This window comes from Trachinotus anak, unplaced genomic scaffold, assembly GCF_046630095.1.
Source record: "Trachinotus anak isolate AG129_WGS33_773 ecotype Australia unplaced genomic scaffold, CSIRO_AGI_Tana_v1 ptg000009l, whole genome shotgun sequence".
Classification (NCBI taxonomy): domain Eukaryota; kingdom Metazoa; phylum Chordata; class Actinopteri; order Carangiformes; family Carangidae; genus Trachinotus; species Trachinotus anak.
This window is the reverse complement of record NW_027273860.1, coordinates 7,149,825-7,171,149: the sequence shown is the minus strand read 5'-3', so window position 1 is coordinate 7,171,149 and position 21,325 is coordinate 7,149,825. Positions and strand designations below refer to the sequence as shown.

General features: G+C 41.9%; 1 protein-coding gene across 2 annotated transcripts in view; it reads left to right on the top strand.

Moving 5' to 3' along the window:
- pou6f2 (POU class 6 homeobox 2) overlaps positions 1–21,325 on the top strand; it is a 71,999-nt gene that overhangs the window by 44,346 nt on the left and 6,328 nt on the right. For both annotated transcript variants that reach the window (XM_071484903.1, XM_071484904.1), the window contains exons 7-9: positions 10,870–11,007; positions 15,921–16,130; positions 17,978–18,131. In XM_071484903.1, coding sequence (XP_071341004.1) covers positions 10,870–11,007; positions 15,921–16,130; positions 17,978–18,131 — 502 coding nt within the window. The remainder of the gene's footprint in view (positions 1–10,869; positions 11,008–15,920; positions 16,131–17,977; positions 18,132–21,325) is intronic.

Here is a 21,325-nt window from a genome sequence, read left to right as displayed (position 1 = left end):
ACACAAAGACAGCAGAAGCAGGGTCATTTTAAGACCGAGACCCTCAGCTTTATATAGATTGTCTGCGTCTAAAAGAAGCAGTGCGGCTGATTATGATGACTGAGGACAGACCTCCCTTGAGGGGGGCCGAAGGGGCCACATCAGGTATCATTAAGATATTGCCTCATCAAATAGGATTATGGAACGTGTGTGTGTGTGTGTGTGTGGGTGTGTGAGAGAGAGAGTGAGAGAGAGAGAGAGTGTGTGTGTGTGAATCAGAATGGCCGTAAAAGGTTTAGTTTCCCTGGGTCAGTGCTGGGGTTTTCAAAGAGTGTGTCACCCAGCAAGGGGCTCGCCCAAGGACAGGCCGCGGCCTCAGCACCCACTCAAGGCTGCAATAGGATTTAAACAGCAGCTCCACCTCCCTCCACTGCCTGGGTCAGTGATTGGATTTTCAGTCCCAGAATCACTGAGCACCTCATTGATTAATTCACAGGAGCTTTTAATTCAGGATGAGCAATAAGTTTGTCGCAAACACACGTGAATTGTTACCGTTATCTGCTTTTGTATGTTTTAATTGAAGACACGGAGGGGCATTTCTGGTGTTTCCATGCTTCACCCAGAGGAGCTGGTCTGTGCAGTAAAGTCAAGTCATAATTACCATAATACAATCAGCATTACACAGATAACACTCCTATTTCCTACTGTCATTATTCAGCCACGCAGAATCACCCAGCCATTCAGCTATTTGCCAAAAAACAGTGCAGAGCTGCAGAGACAAACACTCATTATGTTCCAATTAATGTCCCATTGTAATTCTCTTCTCATGGGAGGTGAGCGATATTCTTTGTAAACTCGTGGTGAGGAAATCCTCAGCATTCATTACATCCCTAGTGTTTTAGTGTTTGGTGTTTTTAATTTATGAGACAAAATTCATTGATTGGCTCATTAATATCCCTATTAGCATACAAATCACACCACACCAGACTGTGTCCCCTTGAGTCAATGGTCTAAACTCAGATTAGTGCAGCTAATTTGGTTAAATGGAGTAAGAATGTACCTTTCTACCCCGCCCACACCCACTCTGCTCCCCATTATGCAGAGTACAGTGAGATGCAGCCTGTAGCTGCCTGAAATAGCCACCACAAGTGATGACAAATAGACGGGGGGAGATTATGAAATTTGCTTAAGTGTGTTAATGGGCTGATTGCGGGAGCCCGCTGGATTTTGCTGGAAGTTGATTGATTAGAGCTGCGGGTTTTCTCCACACCCGGAGAGCTCAGGGATTTGACGGGGTAAAGGCGCTCGCCAAGTCTGTTACACCGGAATTGATCTTAATTAGATCTGAAAGACCTGCCACAGCAGAATGGTCGCGGCGATTAAAATGAAAAACAGGAGAAATTACTGATCAAATTAATCATAATGTCGGGCTACAGCTGTAGGTCTGGTGTAATTTGCCACTCCAGTGAGTTACATCAGCCCAGGCAGGGAGAGGAGAGGCAGTACATACTGATCCGTGGCAGCGGGAAGCTTAGGCCAGCCTATCAACTCTCTTATTCCAGTTCGTATGCCCAGACCCTCCTGACCCCGCTGCGCCATCCAGTGGAGTCCCAACATCCCTCCCTCTCATCTAATTAGTTGCTTTTTATTGCCTTTTTTTCCTCTTTTTAATGTCTCTCTCCATCCAGGAGCTGCATCCTCTTCAACGCCGCACTGTCTCTCTGTCATTCTTGTCATGGCTGTCTTGTCACCAGCATGTTGTGTGTTCGCTAATAGCCTCTGACCTTGGTCCAGTGTCTGGCTGGCTGGTTTTCGGGCAGGCTGGCAGAGATGGAGGCATTCTGTCTTCCTCCTCCGTCAGACTCCTGCCGTCTGTCTGTGTGTCTGTCTCTACTCCCCTTCGCAGTCGTCTCCTTGATCGCTGTCAGAGCCCCACACTGGGCCTGTCCACTCTCCATCCGCACACTCATAGGGGTAATTACAGCCTAGGGGCCTGCCTCCTATCCCTGTGCTCCACAATTTACCACCAAAGCATCCACAGACATCTCTCTTCTTCCCCACTGCACCCCGACATCACAGGACCGCAGGGCCTCAGACCCACAAGTGCTGCAATTACCTGAGCCTCTCCTCTATCCTTTTCTCTCTCTCTCTCTCTCTCTCTCTCTCTCTCTCTCTCTTTTCTCACTCTACCTTGCTCTCTCTCCTCTTCGTCCCTGCTCCCCTTTCTACCCCTTGGCTCCCTCAGTATTCCCTGGCAATCAGCCTTCATTAGAAGCCTCTGGTGAAAACCCATCGTCACCAAGGTCAGCGGCTGCCAACCACAACAGCCTTTCAGAGGCCTGGCTGTCTGCACTCTCCATCTCTTCTCACCTCCTTGCCATCCTCCCTCCTCCTCCCCCCCGTTCACTCCACCATCCTCCTCAAGTCTCGGGCCCATCTCTGCTGCTTTTGTCTCCAGCTGAGGCCCCTTCAGACACTCATGTCACTGTTTTCCACTGCAGTGCACTTTTACTTATGTCAACCGCTGTTAAAATCACCACTGTCCAATTTGCTCCAAATGTCTCTTTTTTATGGGTGGTGGGTGTTTCTCCCATTATATTAACATGTGTATTAAATGAGCCTTGCACATCGATTAATTGATTTTCCAGATCAGCTCCACGTCTATTCAATTTAGCGAAACGGGCTGCCATCATTCTGCAGGGTATTAAATCAAAATTAAAATGACATGCTCAAATATGGACCCAATGGCTCATACTGTGGTTTGTCAATGAAACTGGCAACGCTTACATCAAGGGAAGAGTCCATTATCTATCATATGTCTCATAACTCAACAGTGGTGTCTGTTTGGAAAAAGACCGGAGGTTATTTATAAAGATTTAATTTTACAGATTTTTTAAAATAGATTTCTTACTGTAATTATCCAATTGCATATTATTTTGTGTTTTTTCCTCACATTTTTAAATAGAAAGAACAATTTTCAATGTCAGACGTAAAGTTCAGGGACCCTGACGTCATATCGACGTGATTCTGGTGTATTTTTTTAGAATCTATTTCTTTAACTTTGATAGTTTGTAGTAAATATATATTGAGATTAAATAAATAGATTTAATACATCTCCACCAGAATTATATTCCTGGCAGAGTAGTAAAGGCACTAAAGAGCATTGAGAGCGTCACAGCAACAGAAAATATAATTAATCAGGTAAATAAATAAGGGAATAGGGTTGCAGTTTTGGGATTGTGTCTAATGTTCTCAATATTTCTAAAAATCTTTGCTATGGCTCTGGTAAAGTGGTGCTCTTCTATTTTACATTTATCTCCAGGTGAAGTTGCAAATAATCTGAATACGCTTTGAAGCTGCGAACAATGTTCCATCTGACCATTATCTGGGCAAACACCTGTTTCTGAATTACAATTTTCTAATAAAACATTTAAATGTGTATAAATGGTATGTGGTGGCAGACTGTTTAAATGGCTGCTGCTGCTGGTGGTTGTGTGGTTCAGAGCATGAACAGGCCCTCAGCTCTCCAGCAGCTCAGCCTAGCCTCTTATTAATGCACAGGAGATCCGGCTCTTAAGAAGGCAGAAAATTGCCTTACATAACAAGCGCTCCACAATTTAGAAATACAAATGTGCACTGTTGACTGAAGCAGAAAATAAGACTGTTGCCCATCAACAGCACCACATTTCATATGAATAATTATAAAGCATGGGAGCTAGATGAGGAAAACAACCTGACCATGACAGCTCTACTACTTTTATTTACTTCAATGAGGGATTAGGCAAGAAGAAAATCTACAGACTTAAGGACCAACGATGAATCCTGAATTTCTAAATAAGGAGAAAGTTAAATTTATCATATTTCTGGTGGATCATTTGGAAAACTGTGCTGGTACTTTGACTTTTAAAATTACACCTACATTGCGCTTTGCACTTACTTCCTGGCTTTCCTGGTTTTGTTTGGTTTTCAGACCTCACCAAGTTGATATTGCTTTCACTTTTTGAGGTCTGTGATTCTTACAAACCTGGCACCATTACTCTTATGGTGGGCAGAGGGCTTCCAGCTCAGACACCCAGCAGAAAGGCACAGCTCCCTGAGCAGCCCACATGCACACTGGGGGCAACACGCATTAGACGCCCACAGGGGAGCCCTCAGATGGAGCACCAAGCTAGGGCTCACCTAACAGTGGATAAGGAATAGGGTTTCTTTAATTATGAGGCAGGGCTGTGACATTGAGTTCCCCCCTTCCTCCTCCAGCAGCCTCCCAGACACTGTCTAAGTGCTCCGCTCCGCTGAGGAGGCCAGTCCCCCCGCGGGGCGCGATTCCACTGCCTGTAATTTCTGATGCCCATTAGTGACCGCAAACAGAGCACCGGGCTCACACAAGGAATACAGCCACACAGCGCTACCACGCTGTAAAAAGACCCTTTTAATGCAATGTTATTGCATTATGCCCTCCTCATAGACCAAGTCAAAAGTCCCATTTGTGGTCCCTGCAGAATATTATGAGAAATTCTTCTCCACTGTGTGTTTGCTTGTGGTTAGCCGAAGGTAGATTTGGTATATATTTTGTTGTGTACAGTGGGTGCTTGAATTCCTCTAATCTCTGTTGCCCTGTGCTTTTATGAGGAGGATTTTGTGTCCTTATATTTTTCCTGGTAGGTGATTGTATGCCCTTTTTCATTAGGAGTGGGAATGTGCAATTGATGGTTTTGTAAATAGACTCAACTAGAATGCAAGATCAGTGCATTTTCATAAGTCAACTCCTCAAGAGGGGAGCCTTGGAAGTCAAAACTCCAGTAATCAATACAAATATGGCTGTAAATGTCATCAATTCATCTTTTCAGTTATGCTGATTTAGCTTGTGCCAACAACTGTGTATATTTTAGAAAAAAAGAGAGACAGTGAAGCAGAGAGACGCAGAGGGAGGCAGGGGGGCTGATTTATTGATCAAGGGTGACCACATGTTAGCCACAGAGCCCCTCTCTTGTGATTAATCTTTGGGCGTAGAGTTGGCCAATGACACATGACAGGACTCCCCCTCAAACTCCTCCATTTCTCTTCATTACTGGCCGTATTTTTGGACACCACAGTGGAGAGTAATCATTTACCTTTATTGTGTTTATAAAGCTGCGGCATGGATGACCCTTCCTATATTGAATTGAGGACATCAAAAGATCACTGCACATTGATTAGAAGGATATTAAAGTCATTCAAATGCTATATTTATATGTCAAACAACAGCAGAGTGAAAAGAGATGCCATTTCCACCTAAACGAAAACAAATGGATCGTAGTTGGTGCAGTTGAAATACAGCTCCTTAAATCAAGTCAAGATGATAGTCTTCATAATTTCTCCATAGTCTTAGCTCCTGACTCTGGCCAGGCAAAAGTAAATGATCTTACTTTTCTCACAGCAACTACCAACGTAGCCAGGTATCCACTTAAAAGTCACATCCACAGCCGCAGTAGATTTACTGCAACACCGGTTTAACGCTGCTACGATTTCCAACCCAACACTAGTATGGTACAGAAATAACTGCACCAAATATGTCACATCATGAGCTGAAATGGTCAGCACTTTCCTGTAGATACTTAATCACCAAGTAGTTTCAAATTTAATACATCTGGAAACAGCTAAATATTATAGATCATTCCCCGGGAAGAGAAATAGTGCAAGAGGAATGTAGTATAACTTATATTTTTACTCGCAGTGTCCCCTAACCAGAGGAAATATACTGCTGCTGAGATTGATGACAAAGAACCCACTCTGAACCTCTGCGCTTCACAATTATCAACAAATGGGCTGGAGCAGATTTTATGTAATGATTAAAGCTGCTGTTAATTTCACATGAAGGTAATGAGTGAGGAGATTGACGGCCACTGTCCGACACTCCATCATCCCTTTATAGTTAGTTTAAACATTTTCACGACTCTTTTCCTCCTTCATTTGCATTTTGCCTCATTAGATATGGCCATTTCTGAGGCTGCCCGCAATATCCATTTCCTGGAGTTAATGCATTTTATTTGATCAGCCAAACCTCCCCAGTTAACTAGCTGTCATTCTGGCGTTTCATGTGACATCACTCCATTAGCACCCGCCATGCCGTCTCAGCCACCTCCACGTCCACACCCGTTGCCGCCACCATCCCTCCACTGCCTTAAGCAATTACAATGTCCAACTGTCACCGGATGCAGCGTTATTGTGTTTTGCTGGGTGTTATCTGCCCCAGTTGTTCTATCCGTCTTTCACTTCCCAATATTTTTCTTCAAGAATGGCTCTTTTTGGGGTTTATTTTTCACAATGGTTGGAGCAGAGGCCCAATGGTGAGCAATAGCTGGCGCTCGGAGGGCTCAGAGTGCACGACCGTAGTGCAAGGCCCTGCCAACCAAGGGAACAGAGGTGTTTTTGAGGGCCTAATGGCATTTTGATGTTCATAAGCACAGCGGATGTGAGGGAGAGGAGACAGGGAGGTGGGGGAGAGGCTGTTTTTGGGGGGGGGGGGCAGGAGGAGGAGAGTCAGCAGAGGACTGTCAGCGGAAGACTAGCAGAGTCCTGACAGACAGAGAACGTGTTTTTTCATGTCACAGCCGATTACATTCACTGGGGAGTGGGAAAAGAGCAGGGAAGAGATGTGGGACCAGGATGAATGAGAGAAACTTCCATGTTGGTCAAGAGAGAAAGCGCATTCTTCCAGTCCAGAAACAATAGTGCTTTTGACTGTTCATTTACCCTGTTTGGTCCACTTTGACGCCCTTTGTCTGAGTGATGGTGAGTTAAGCACAAAGACTTTGTTACATGTCTCACATATTTTCAAACATCAGTTTCTATCATACTTCTTTCTACATGTAATCAACCTGAGAGACTTTTTAGACAAAAGTTTACATATGGCTGCTTTCATTATTTCATTAAATAGATTACTGACCATTAATTTGCTAAATCATTTTCTGTGGTTTTTACATTCTCTTTCATTTTTTTCTGACATATAAGATAAATGTTTGATTCTGTTGTTGAATCATAGATGAGTAGAAAATAAGTTTTACACACCGCTGAAGTCTGAGCGCAGACAAATCTGCCCGCCTCTGGTGTCTGCACCACTTTGTCCATTTATCTTTGCTCTTTTATGTCATGTGCAGGCCCAGAAAAAAAGCAATTAAGTTTAAAATGGCCACATGAAAAGAGCAAAACCAAGAATAAACTCCAGTTAGTTTGTGTCAGACAATTTTAGTTTCCAGGGTTCTCTCCACGGTTTGCGGGGACACTATTTTTCCCTCTATTCCTGAGATTACACGGGTTGCTGCACCAGGTGACCCTTGTGGTCAAACAGGCGACGGAGAGCCCGCTGGAGTTTAGATTCCCTCCTCTTCATACCGTACAGAGAAAAGATTCATTTTTTAACAATTTGCAGGGGTTTTTTTCCTGTCCGAGACATTTATTTTGTGTTTGTTGATCCCTGTGTAACCCTGTATATTTGGCTATATTAAACTGTGATAGTGCAGAGAGTGATAGCAGTTGTGGTGACTTAAAGGTGACAAGATGATGTCACAGGATATAATGGAGGCTTTGGAGGCAGTGCCAAAGCTACACAACATGGGAATGTAATAAAATCTAAATTCTCAAACATTTCTTTAACACATACACTGTTTATTTTAGCATTTGTGTTATCCCGTGGCTTGTGTGGGTGACCAAAGTGGTCTATGCTGCTGAAAATCCTCTTGATGCCCTTTTCATGGCGAATGAAAAGAGTGAAACACAATGGTTAACATGCAGGGTCTGCAAACTGGAAGATCACTGTTTATCTCCTCCAACACATGCAATCAGTACAAATGCTAGGCCAGGTCTGTCATTTTGTGCCTCCCGCCGAGGTGTTGAGAGGAGTCACCGTGGCGGAAAATCACCTGTTTAGGTGTTGAACACAGCCTCGCCTCTCCTTATTCCTGGCTCTCTTTCCAACTGCTATCCATATTACCCAGTGCCAGAAGATGCAGCAATAAAGCCTGCTCTCTTTTCACCTAGATTTGCCAGAATAACATAGCATCTGAACGGGCTATCATCGAATGAAACACGATGATAATATTTCAGATCAATCCGAAAGCTTTTCCAACAACCTATCACTCACACAATGACACCAAGTGCAGCAGATTTTCAGAGAGACTCTGGGTGTGCTCCTCTGAGCAGATCACATTATCTGTGTGTTGATCTGTAGCCTCTGTTTAACTGGCCATGTAGGCTTTTCTCTGTGTCCCCATTCACAACAGCCATAATACTGTGATTTCACCAACACAGTCACTATTTTATATTCACAACCTCTCTGACCTGAACTAACAGAGCAGCTCCTGCAGGTTTTATTTCTTCCTCTCAACCACTAGTCATACTGTAAGTGAAGGGGGAAATTATCTGCAGATATCAGCATCAGACTGTAAAGAATTACCACTTCACTGGTTATGTGTTTTGCTTAGATGTTTACTAATTTATCTCAGTATACAAGCTTGATAGCTATTTAATAACACAAAACTCTTCAGATTTAAAACAACAAGAAAATGTAATTGTGCACTGCGTTGTGGTGGAGATGTTGTAGCTTACTTGTCAGCAGTCAGAAATGACTGTTTCTTATTTTGTCTCCTTCCAACAAAATACTACTTTTGCCTTTTTTTACCACAATAAACCACTGATATGATTGTAATAATGATGATAATAAAAAATAATGCTATAAATGAAACACAACTCCAGTAGGTTAAAAGTCAAAATTAAATTAAACCCTAACCCTAACCCTGTTTTATCTGTATAATACTATAATAATCTGTATAAAATAAACTGTTTAAAATATATCAGTATATAATAAAGCTGGGTAATATGGTTGAAAATATTTTCACAGTATTAAGGATATTTTCTGAAATCAGTGCAAATTACAACACGTCAACGTTTTGCAAAATCACATGTAAAATGATTTTCAAAGAAGTAAACTATGTCTTACACTTATGTTTTACATGAAACCAAACTAGTCTGGACAGCAGAAATATGCAGAACAGTAACATGAAATAGTGTAATAAAAGTTATGGTTTCAGCTTGTCTGTTGTTCTCACAGGAGTCAGACTAAAACAGGAGGTAAAACTTCACTATTTGGCAAAGGACAGTTTGGTAAAGTAGGTGCATGTTTAGGAGAAGACATATCTGCATCTTTTTAATCCTGGATGCTAATTTATCTCTCAGTTTGCATCCATTACAATGTGATCCAAGTAGCACAAAATACCATTTTTGGAGGATCAAACATGAACAAATACGAATATAAACATGTTTCAGGATATATTTTATGTCATGTAATAAATGTGTTTTTTCCACTGTTGACCCCTCTGAGTTTAACACATTTTTAGAATAATGTTTTGTTAATGTTTAATGTCAGAGAATGAAAACCCAAATCAGCTAAATACAGTATTTTCCTAAAGTGCATACAGGCTTCTTATCTAATCATGACTTAACTGAGATTCTGCTATCCTGTTCCCTTTGCATGTAAAGTCAGAATCAGGCTCCTTCTTTTTCAATATTTGAGATGTTAGGATTTCCGAAGGACGACCACTGGACACATAAAAGACAATCTTGCGATTATCGAGGAAAAACTGGATGACTTTCAGACGAGGGGAGGCAATATCAATCACGGCCAATTTGAGGCCACCAACATGAAATATGATTTCATAAGACAAATGCAGTGTCATTCTTAATGTGCTTAACCTTTACTGTCAATGAAAAAGTATTGATTGCTCGGTGGCATTTTTTCATCATTTGATTTCAGAAAGTGTAATAATATATGGTGGTGGGGTAAGATAAAAGATGAATGGCAGCTGAAGGATCTCAGACGAACAAAGCTGAATTCCCTGCAGAGAACAGAAAGTGTAGAAAAGTTTATGCTTCAGTAGAAGATTTTTTGCTGCAGCACATTGTGTTTTACATAAACTCAATAGCTGTATATAAACCCCATGCATCCCTTATTTTACTTTAAGTCTTTTATATAAACTCTACTTTTGATTTCAGCTGTCTTGTTTGAATATGTAGCTAACCAGTATTAGCAGCAGGGAGCAGACTGCCTGCTTCTAAGCAGTGTTTCTATTATTTCTCTATTCTGTTGAGTAATTGGGAGGTCTCCTATCTCTTCTTGGTCTTTGATCTACTTACTCAACCTAATAAGACTTTGCTCTGCTGCACTACAACCAAATCAGCAGTGCATTTTCAGCCCCCTAATAAGTGGTTAGCTTGATTTATATAGGTAATCTTGGCGATGTGGCGGGGCTCTACAACCTCTCCCCGACACAAGGAGCCTCTTTTCACAACCACAGGCCAGACCAGATGAGTCCATTACAGCAGGGCTAAAGATGGTCATTTAACCCTCCTCTCCTTCAAAAGTAACAGTGTGCTAGTGCATCATGACACAGGAGGAATTCTTAGTCGAAGCGTATTGAAGCGGTTGACGATACAGTGATGCATGGCCACGCTGCCTGGCTCTATTGTGAGAGCGGGATGCTGTTGGTCCATTGCTGCAGGTGGAAAGACTCGGCTCGGCCCGTGGGGAGCCCCGGGGGCCAGAGGAAGCACTTAGAGTGGTAAAATGGCCACTTATTCACAGCCACCCTCCCGTTCTCACTGCTCCTCCCTACCCTCGAGCCTCCCACTGGGTTCAGGAGCACAGACCTCCGGGAACTGTATGATGGACTGCATAGCCCTCACTCACTGTAGTTAGCCTGTTCTGGCCTTGGCAACAAAGAATACAAGTCTGAAGGCCCCTCAACCCGAGCTGGACTTAACCTGCTTTTTTATGAATTAGCATATAACAGGTAAACACCTGCACTAGTGACATTAACAGAAAGCAGTTTTGATGAATTATTTCCTTTTCCTCTCCAGCTGAATCCTCTGGCCAGCCAGGCGGCAGTAGCAGCAGCAGCAGCCATGGGATCAATCGCTGGTTCTCAGGTGTTTGGCAACACCCTGTCAAACCTGCAAGGAGCCACCGGGCAGCTGGTCACCAATGCACAAGGACAGGTGAGTCCTGAGCGCTAGATGGTAAGATGCAGAAATAACTTCATGAATGATCAGTTATACATACAGCTAATTGAATACTACAGACAGAAAACAGCTGCGTTGGTAAATGGTCTGTAAAATATGTTTCTGGACCATCTATCATTTGAGACTGTGCAGCTCCAAATAAAACATTTGTATAGTATTTCTGATCTTTCCTATAGATTTCTACTGTTGGCTCTCTGTGCTGTCTGGATGCAGTTTGCCTAAAGTCTAGTAGCCACCCCACCATATATTAAGCTTTTTGGGAATAAACAAAGCCCCTCTTTCTCTTATCCGCATGTGCTTGTCGCAGTAAAATGCTGACCTTGTCATATTTACAGGGTGGCTGCAGAATTGTTCCATCAGTAGCCAGAGGCTTGAACGATGATGCTTGTCATTGTGGGGCTCTATCTAATGAATCATCTTATCGCAGGTGCACACAGCACATATTAAAGGAAAATTGTATGGACAATGTGCCCTTTCATGCCACTCTGTTATTTACCTTAACCCTTGTTCATCTTTTAACACTTGCACACTTGTCTTCATAGCAGAAGGTTAAAAAAAATACAGTGGGACTGAAGCAGTGGGTGTTATTTCTGTTTCACTAAAAAATATGCAAAAACAGATGATTTTAATTTCCAACTTTGACATTTAACCTACTGGAGTTGTGTTTCAGCGCCACCAGTGTGACCATGTTTCACTGTTTATAGTTAAGTGTTGTCTGTGTGTGAGCGCTTGATGCTAAACGTCGCAAATGAGACAGTATGGACTTCCCTGGCTCACGCGGTGCCTGGAGCGCTGGGGACAGATCACTGTGGATATGGACTTGATGGGATGCTCTGTGCTTTTGTAGTGTCTTGGTGGCTGACACTCCCTGACATAATCAGGTCACAGACACGGTCAAAGCCCTGGGCTACAGCCTTTGCTCCCCACCTCATTATTCCACAGCATTATTCAGACGGAGGGCTCTGAAACATGCACTATCCTATCAGAAGGTCCCGCCCCCCCTTCCCCTCAACACAGAGGAGATTATACAGGCTAATACATACCTCAAACAAGGATGGAGGTCCAACAAACACACTGGAAAAGCTTCCAAATATGAGGCAGAAGAGCAGCTTTTATCAAACTTTGGTTTTTTTTTATTAATTGAAAACCGCTTTTATCCTTTCAGGGAAGTATTCACTTGGAATTTAAGGAACAATCTTTATCATCGCTGTGCTCTATGACTAAAACGTTATCTTTCATTGAATTTAAAACATGGTATACTGTCTTTGACCCCCTAATTTCATCTACAACTCTGTTAGAAGACCTTTTCATAAGCAAGAGCTCAGGGGACCTTGAAAAGTGCCATGTTTGATGGACGTCTGGAGTTCAATATGTTTTTAAACCTTAATTATATTGGTCCAAGCCTTTTTATTCTCCAAGGAGAATCAATGAGGCTCTTTTATCCTTACCACCTCTGCAACAGTGATTAAGGCTGTGGATAAAAGCCAGAGCATTGTTAAGTTACTCTCACTCCTCATATATTTTTTTTCCTTTATGAATCTATGGCATTTTCACGAACATCGTCTATTCAGTGCTCATTCTCACTTTTCCTGCAGCTTAATCTGTAAGTAAAAACTGAGTTGGAAATAGGCACATTAAGGGCTATTTCATGTAGCACCCAATACATGCTGAAAGGTGTAGACCTCCCTGAAATTACACTAACCCCAGTGCCTCAGCTTTATGTATGAGCACCCCTTCCTCCCACTGTGCAAGACATCCTTTTCATTCCCAGCATTCCCAGGGTTTGGTAAGGCCTTGAGCCCCCTGCGTAGACAGTGCAGGCACTAAGGCAGAGAACAACAGGTTAGGAACACATGCACTGTTAACCTGCTAAGCAACTGAAGCCCAACCATAACACAAGCGTGCACTATTGATGGGAGCTTCCAGCCCTTAGATCAAGTGCAACCACAGCATAAACTGCCACTGGCCTTGTAGTTGTAAATCTACTGCAACCATTGATTATTTTCATTATCAGTTCATCTGTCAGTGCCTTACAAGTTCCCAGGTTGCTTGTTTTGTCTGAGTTACACTCCAAAAACCAAAGATGTTACATATATAATAATAGAATGGACAAATAATTTAGTGATTAATCCATAGTCAGGACGGATGACATTTATGTTGATTAGCTAATTTCTGTTAAACAACTAATCATTGGTGGACCAATCTACTGTATTTGTATCTTGTATATTTGAGAAAATAAAATAAAAATACCAGTTGTGTTCTCTATGAGGTCTAAACTGATTCCCAGGAAATGTCTTGTGTCCACTACACCATTATAAGTCTGCGGTTTTAGGCTCTGATTTGCTCTGAATGTTAGCTTTTTTGACTTGTGTGTTGACACAAGTCCAAACTTTCCAAAATTTTTTCCTCTTGGGTCTCAATTCACCGCATGTACAGTGGAGGAGAGAAAATGGGCAGAGATATTGCCTGGCGACCATAGCTAAAGACACAGATTGACCTGGCTGGAGAGATGATATGACATTTCTGTGGAAACAAGAGCAGCATAATCTTAATGAGTTCTGCTGGGTGGAGAGAGGCACTTTACTCACATGCCATACGAACTGGAGCAGTAAGCAAACACAGGAGGCCGAGAAGAAACTGGAAGACAACTGAGAAGAGATACCGACTGTGACTGAGAGAAGGTCCTGAAGGATGCTCATTTGTGAAAGGGTTTTACAGTGAAATTACACCTTAAGAAACACACAGTCTTTTGACATGGAAAATGATTTAATGTCTGTGTCTGTGTGTACAGGAAGTTAATTTCCTGCTGGTTGTTTGGGAGTACTCCAGGTTTGGAAGCAGAGATGGGAACTCACCAAACCTGACCCAAGCATGTTCCTTAAAACATATCATTAGGAACAACATTACAGTAAGATGTGTTTCCTGAATTAGATCTGGAAATATCTCATCAAAGAAGAAGTAAACAAGTCTAAGAATCTGACCAATCATTCTTTGCCAATTTTAAATTCTGTATTTGTTCCTGTTCGACACTCAATTCCTACTTAATCAAGAAAAAGTATCAAGGCTCTATACCCAACCCCAATTATGTTGAAATAAAAACTCTTAAAAACATTTTTTAATCAATGAGGCATCTGCTCCCTAAACCTCAATATTACTGAATTTAATACTTCCCATTAGATTATTGTTTAACGGAGTCTTCACATCTGTCTATAAGTTAACACTCAGACAGCTGACTACACTCAGAACCCTACCAAAGAAGATCTTTGCGCCGCTGCCATGAAACATCTTCCTGAGATACTCAGATGGAGAAGCATCGCTTGGTGAGACAGGGACGAGAGCTAAGCTGTCAGTTGCCTGCTCTTTTATTATGCTTATAGAACAACCACTTAGTCCAATGATGATGAATAATTGAGCGGAACAAGTTCCCTGCCACTGTGGCATGCAAAGCGGGATCAGTGGGACTCGGGAGACACGAGCGTCAGGCAGGGCAATAAAATATGCTAAGTGGCAGGAGAGCATTACAGGGAATTTGTGAAGCCGGCACAGAGAGAGAGATAAATTATCTCTCCCCTAATGCGAAGCAACGTAAGCAAATGAGCCGTGGCAGGGATGAATTACAGATTGTCGGCCCACCTTTCTCTCACTGATCCCTCCCTATTATGTCAAAGCGACAGGGGGGGAGAGGGGAGGTGGGCCACGCGCTGAATCACATCAGTTGTGGCGAGAGGGACTGTGCAGCCAGGAAAGGCTCAGTTAATGCTACATGAAAGCTGCTTGTAGTTTTGTGTCGCTTTGAGTTGAGGTGTAGAAGCTTGGAATAAAATGTAAACTTAAAGAAGACTCAAAGATAATGCAGTTTTAGCAAAAGCAGCTTTTTTCCCAGTTGCCAAATAACAGAATTTGAAAGATGGGCGTCTCATCTGTGTTGAGCTGCTCTCTGCTGTAATGAGACTTGGTGGAGGAGCGCTGTCAGCGGGGAGGCCGGAGAAACGGCTGCTCAGGAGCTGCCCAGAACCAGTCCCCAGATGACATTAACCTTCATCATGGTGAAGAGGCACTAAGTCCCCCTAAAGCGCCACTCTTGGCCACACTCTGGCAGCTCTGAGAGCTAAAACGCTGCAGTGACACTCTGCCGCCCCCTTTGATCTGCCCTTCCTGATTACAGCGACAGAGGAGAGGAGAGCAGGGGGATGGTGGGGGGTGGACGAGGGGTGAAGTACCCCTGGGACCCTGAGAGTTGAATTAGAAACACAAGGTCCCGTCTCACTCTCTGATGCACCTCTTTTCTCCCTCTTATTGTTTCTTTTCTTGTTCTGTCTTTCCACTTCTTCCTTTCTGCTTCTGTGTGTGTGTGTGGGGGGGGGGTTGAAATAGGGGGACTCTGTCTCTCAGCAGCCACACTCCTTCTCAGCAGAGACAGACAAAGACACTTAAGCACAAACACACACACACACACACACACACACACACACACACACTCATCCTGGTCTTGGCCTGGTGATGGATAATACAGTCAGTGGTGTGCACCATCACACACACAGGTATTCAGCGCTGACCTTTGCAGTGTGCTCCCAGCAGTCTGCTTTGCCTTCTCTTGCTCTTGCCTGTAAAACCACCTCTGTGACAGATGATCAGTGAACAATTGTGCATGTTTCTCTCTACAAATCACACACAGACCAACTCAGAAACAGAGTGCTCTGATTAGCCTCATAACACGGCGAAATGACCGCCTCACCTTCTGTTTCCGAGCACATCCAAAAAGCCCAAAAAAAGACTCACAGCAGCAGAGATCATTAAGACTGGTACCTCCAGTAGCGTTTACCCTCTCTGTTTCTCCTTCTTTTTAAAACGGCCCAGCTGATTTCATCTCCTCTCTACCCCCTTTGTAGATAATTGGAACAATCCCACTGATGCCCAACTCTGCAGGGCCCTCCAGCCAATCAGGGGGTGGCAACCCAGCACTGCAGGTACAGCCAATTACACCTCAGCTTCTGACCAACGCTCAAGGCCAGATCATCGCCACAGTGATCGGCAATCAGATCCTGCCTGTCATCAACACCCAGGGAATCACACTGTCACCAATCAAGCCTGGACAGCAGGTAACATATACACTGATGCACATACACACGGGTAAAGTGAGATATCTTGTAGAGCAGCATATTATGTACTTACACTTATGTTCCAACAATGATCAAGAGCTGAATTTAAAACTGTTGAATGAGCAACACCTAGTGGAGTCAGATAAGAGCTCTGTTTATTCTTAAAAGAAATATCCAGCACTGCAACTCAGGTCTGTTTAGACTACGCACCTCATATTTCTCCCACTTAAACACTCATTTGCTCATTTGCATCATTCAACTTGGAAAATGTGTGTGTGTGTGTGTGTGTGTGTGTGTGTGTGTGTGTGTGTGCGCGCGTGTGTGTGTGTGTGTGTCTGTTCATGTTTGGAATGCAAACCTTTCAAACTTAGTCTCAGGGAAACTGCTGTGCCCCTGCAGATCCCACCCCCCCCCCAAAAAAAAAACTAAACAAAACAACACTTTTCATCACTCCACTTAAAACTCAAACACTCCTGCCTCTGTTCTTCACTTCTTTCCGTTTCACTCTCCCTCTCTCCTCCTCTGCTTCTTCAATCACTCTCCAGTCTTACAATTTGTCCTCTCTGACCTGAACTAGAAGTATTTTGTTTTGATTTAAAGGAAAGCGCACAAAAAGTTGTTTCTCTTTTTGCACAGTAGATTTGAGCTCATACTGTAAGTGTAGAAACTCGGGCTCATACATTTTCTCCTCCCAGTTTGAAGATCTATACAGTGCTGGAGTGTGGTGCCAGATGCATGCACACAACAATGAAAATGTTATTGACTTGATAATGACGATGTCAGCGCAGAATTACAGGGTAAAAGTTCACATTGGAGGCACATACAGTGCCGAATGGATGAACTCTCAGCAGACGGACACCTAATTGTGGCTCTCCGAAACTCCAGATCATACTCTTGAATGAATTAATGCATTTGTAATAATGTTTATGCTTTTGTCTCCTCTTCAAAGCCCACATGTACACATTGTTCCACAGGCATAATTTACGGTTGTCAGAGCCTGCAGTCTAGAATATTTCAAGTGAAGCTAGATAATTCTCTGAGCCTGTCAACAGTCCTGACAGTGTGTGCATCGCTGTTGACACCCCCCACCATCCAAACAAACACATGCCACAGAGAAAATAATTAATAGCGAAGAAGGAGAGGAGAAGTCAGCCCAGCTTATGGTGCAGACAGCTTTAAAAGTGAAGACGTACCATCTTGATCTTGTAAAAGCAATTCAAATGTGCATAAAACATGAAAATACATCGTTTTCTCGCCATCACAGCACGTAGCTTGTGGATCATGAATTATGTTTGATATGGGGACTGCTGTGTCCACATGTTTTTATTTCAGAGTCAGGCTGCCATTATTATCATCTTCACAAGCCTGATGATGAGACAGAGGAGTCTAATTGTCATGAGCTGTTCTTCTTCTGTAAAACAGAGTTTATATCTGCAGAGAAGCTGTTATGAAGCTCATACAGACAGTGGAGTACCTGAGCTGAACCAGCATCTACTTCCTTTTAGACTCTCAATGGCAGCTGGAAACATAAACCACTGCGGTAGTCTATTGAGCAGACTATTGACACTATATTCTGCTGTCACTCTAAATACTGCAGGCAGTAATTAACTTTTATTCATTATCAGGTAAAAGATAAATCTTGTTATATTCAGCTTCTAAGTGGCTAAATTAATAGCTGTTGATTGGTTGATTCGATTTCACATTATGGCTCAATCACCATAATGACATGATTACTATAAATGATGGTTATTATGATGATGTGCAGAGGAAATAATGGATATTGTTTTGTACTACACAATGTCGATATGTTATATCAGCTCTGTGTGTGTGTGTGTGTGTGTGTCCAGCTGCCTCAGGCTCAGCAGGGTCAGACAGGCCCTGCATCATCTCAGCCCAACCTGCTCCACATGCCCCACAGACAGAGTCCTCTCCACCAGGCCTCCTCCTCCTCCTCCACCTCCTCCTCTTCCTCGGCTCTCAGCGTGGGGCAGCTAGTCAGCAGTAAGTGTCCAACACAGCTCACAAAAACACAACATGCCTTCAGATACATGGAATAAGAAAGTGTATCTCTGCTGTTGTTGTTATATGACATATAATGTTCATTAAAGGATCAGCACACCAGAATTAAAAATCAAGATATTTTGTCAAATACCATTTGTCTCTGAGATTTCTGCCATTACCTCAATATAATAAAGTTAAATGGAATTTTGTTTGTGGTGTTCACAGCACTTTAAGGGCATTTTGTCTCTCATTATTTCTGAATAACCCACAAAAATTTGACTCCTCATAGTCTTATTTTCTTAAAAGATAAAACTGACAGTTTATACTTTTGTTGCTGTCAACAGATCCCATGAGGGCACCGAAACCAATGCATTAGTTCACCTCTCAATATCTTCTGACTTCCCTGCAGTACTCTGTCTGTGTTAAGCTCATTCATAAGACATAAATCTTTTTTTTTTAAAAAGGTCACAAATATATATTCTCATTAGAAATAAAAAAAAAAGAACGAAACAATTTCCTAAAACAGCTGGGCACTGCCGTTTTTAGTAAATTGTTTGTGTATTTGTTTGGGACTATTTTCAGCAGCGGAATAATAATGGCATATGAAGGGTGAAATCAAAATAAACTACAGGTGCCATGTTTGTGGTTTTGGTCATAAAGGCAACACTTGTTATTTATCTTTTTCTTTTCATGGGATTTGTTTATGGTATGAACAATATAGAATATCATAAGATGTGAAACAAGTCTACAATACTTTTTAGAAAGTTTAATTTACCTGCCTTGTAACTATTTTCCATGTCACAAGATACTGACTCTAATTTTTAGACAATTCTTGAAACAAGATGATTTCTGTTAGAAAGCAGTTGAAATATTCTTATTACACTGACAGATCATTCATTCATTTCAGATAATTATTTTTAGGCTTAAATATAGTCATAAATCATAGATAACTTCATAAATAACTGATAAATTACATGATAGGATGATTGGAACCACTTTCTATTAAAAAAAAGCAGCCTGTCTTAAAACATTGTGTTCTGTGCATTATCCAGAGTAACAGTTTCTGGAAAATGTAGGTTTTTTTTATAAATGCAAGTTTTGAATGTAAAGTGCCACAAATGAAATTTAATTCACTTCTGTATTTAGATTGTCACAAAATGTTAGAGCAGATAAAATTAAAACTGTCTGGTTAGCTAGACAGTAGTTTGTAGTTTGGTTGAACTGTTCCTTTAACATCAGTGGCTGGAGAACCAACGTGGTGGAGTCAGTACCTACATGACTCTAAGTGTGGACAGCTTTTGACTGATCCCCGCCTCCTACAATTGTTTTATTTTTTCTGACTGTCATGTCTTTGGTTTATTAGATGATCCAAAGTGGCGTGTGTAATGTATAATGAACATAAGTTTCATTCTCCAAATGCGTGGGCCTTTGGCAGGGCCTTATAAATCACTGGGCCACAGCCTGTCAGCATGTAGCTACAGCCTTTAAAAACTCTGTTTTATTCACATAAATTTCATTTGTCAGAGTCGATTCCGCTAAACTCCGTGTAAACTCATTTCAAAGGCAGCTACAGCGCCACTGAATTTAATAAAAAACAAGTCGCCATTGATCAACTTGTTGTAGACATTGTGTTTAGTTTATGTTTACTTGTAGCTTGGAAAATATCCTTTAAACCATTTCTGAGTCTCTACAAAATCATTGTGGTTCAGTCCTGTGGTAAATAAAATTAATGTTTTATGCTGAGTATGAGCCATATCACTTCCTCTCAATGTCACTTACAGCGAATATACGCAAAAAAAAATCCCATGACAGAATCAGAGTTGTCTGCAGAGGGGAGACGATGAAGTGTCATTGCATTCACTAGCCACTACCAGTTCCAAAAACGGATTAATAACACTGAGAATGTCTACTATTGTCATTTGAAATAATCAGATGGGAAAATGTCAATCACAAAGACAAATGTCAACAGTATTTTATATCAAGGTTGTTTGCATGTTTACTTTTATTCATCTGGAGACAGTCACCTGATTGTGCATGCTGTTTTCCAGAAACACTCTTTTCCCTGATATAATATTAATCTGTTGTTGCCAATGAGCAACTGCACTTTTTGCTAATTTATACCTGCTAATAACATGCAATCTGTATCTGGCTGAGGAAGTCAAACCTCAGCAATGCAATCTGTACTGCATGATCAAATATCAAACCTGTTTTTGTTCATCTGGGGGCAGCAGAAATAAGTTATGAACATGACACTGACATATCATCACCTTTTAATTTGATGTTAAAAAAGTTGCCTATTCACACACCCACTATTTTACAGAGCAACATCATCATTAATTTGGGGTCGTGTTTGTGGCCAGCTGATGAATTTAAGCCAAGTATTCATTGTCGCTAAGCTCTGCTCTGTGTTTGGACTCTACTGCTGTCTGCTGTTTGGTGCTCAGCATGTTTGTTAACAAGTCAGCAGCATTTCTGTCCAGATTTCTAACCAGTAGACTCATAACTCATCACAACTGGTGGGTTTCAACTACAAATTTCTTCATCATTTAGTCAAGTTAAGGTTGATTATGATAATTTAAAAAAAAATAAATTAAATTGGTTTTTGCCTTAAGTTTAAGGCAGACGTGATAAAAATTTGACTGCATTGTGTAAAAATGAGTTCTGCCACATAATAACAAGAGCCTGTGATTTGTAAATGGAACATTTTTTCCTCGTTTCCCTTTTCAGCAAACAAAAGAGGCTGTTTAACTTGGTATTGTCCTGTTAAACACCTGTAATTATTCAGCTTAAAGCGTAAATTGATCGTCTCCATGGTTTCAGTGTTTTTTTTAAAGTGGCTCTTAAAACCTATGAAAAACTATTGTTTGTTTTGCAAGCTTTATTCCACAATTATTATCATTATTTCAAAATAAATTAGAAGAGGTTTCTTAAATCATGTTTGGGTTGTGACTTAATGTCAAAAGAAAAATACAGACCCAGAGGCTTCACCAGTTGCTGCTCCAGACAACCATTAGTCTTTCAAACCACTACGTAAATAGCCTCCACTGGGAATGATGAAGAGATGCTCATCAATGTGGAGATGATGGGACCCGAAGCTGTGAGTGCTCATCCCTCCCATTTCAGTCGGCTTGGAGTCTCTAGTCCCTCATCTTCCAAGTGTTCACACGTCTGGAGCACGCCGCATACGCTACACG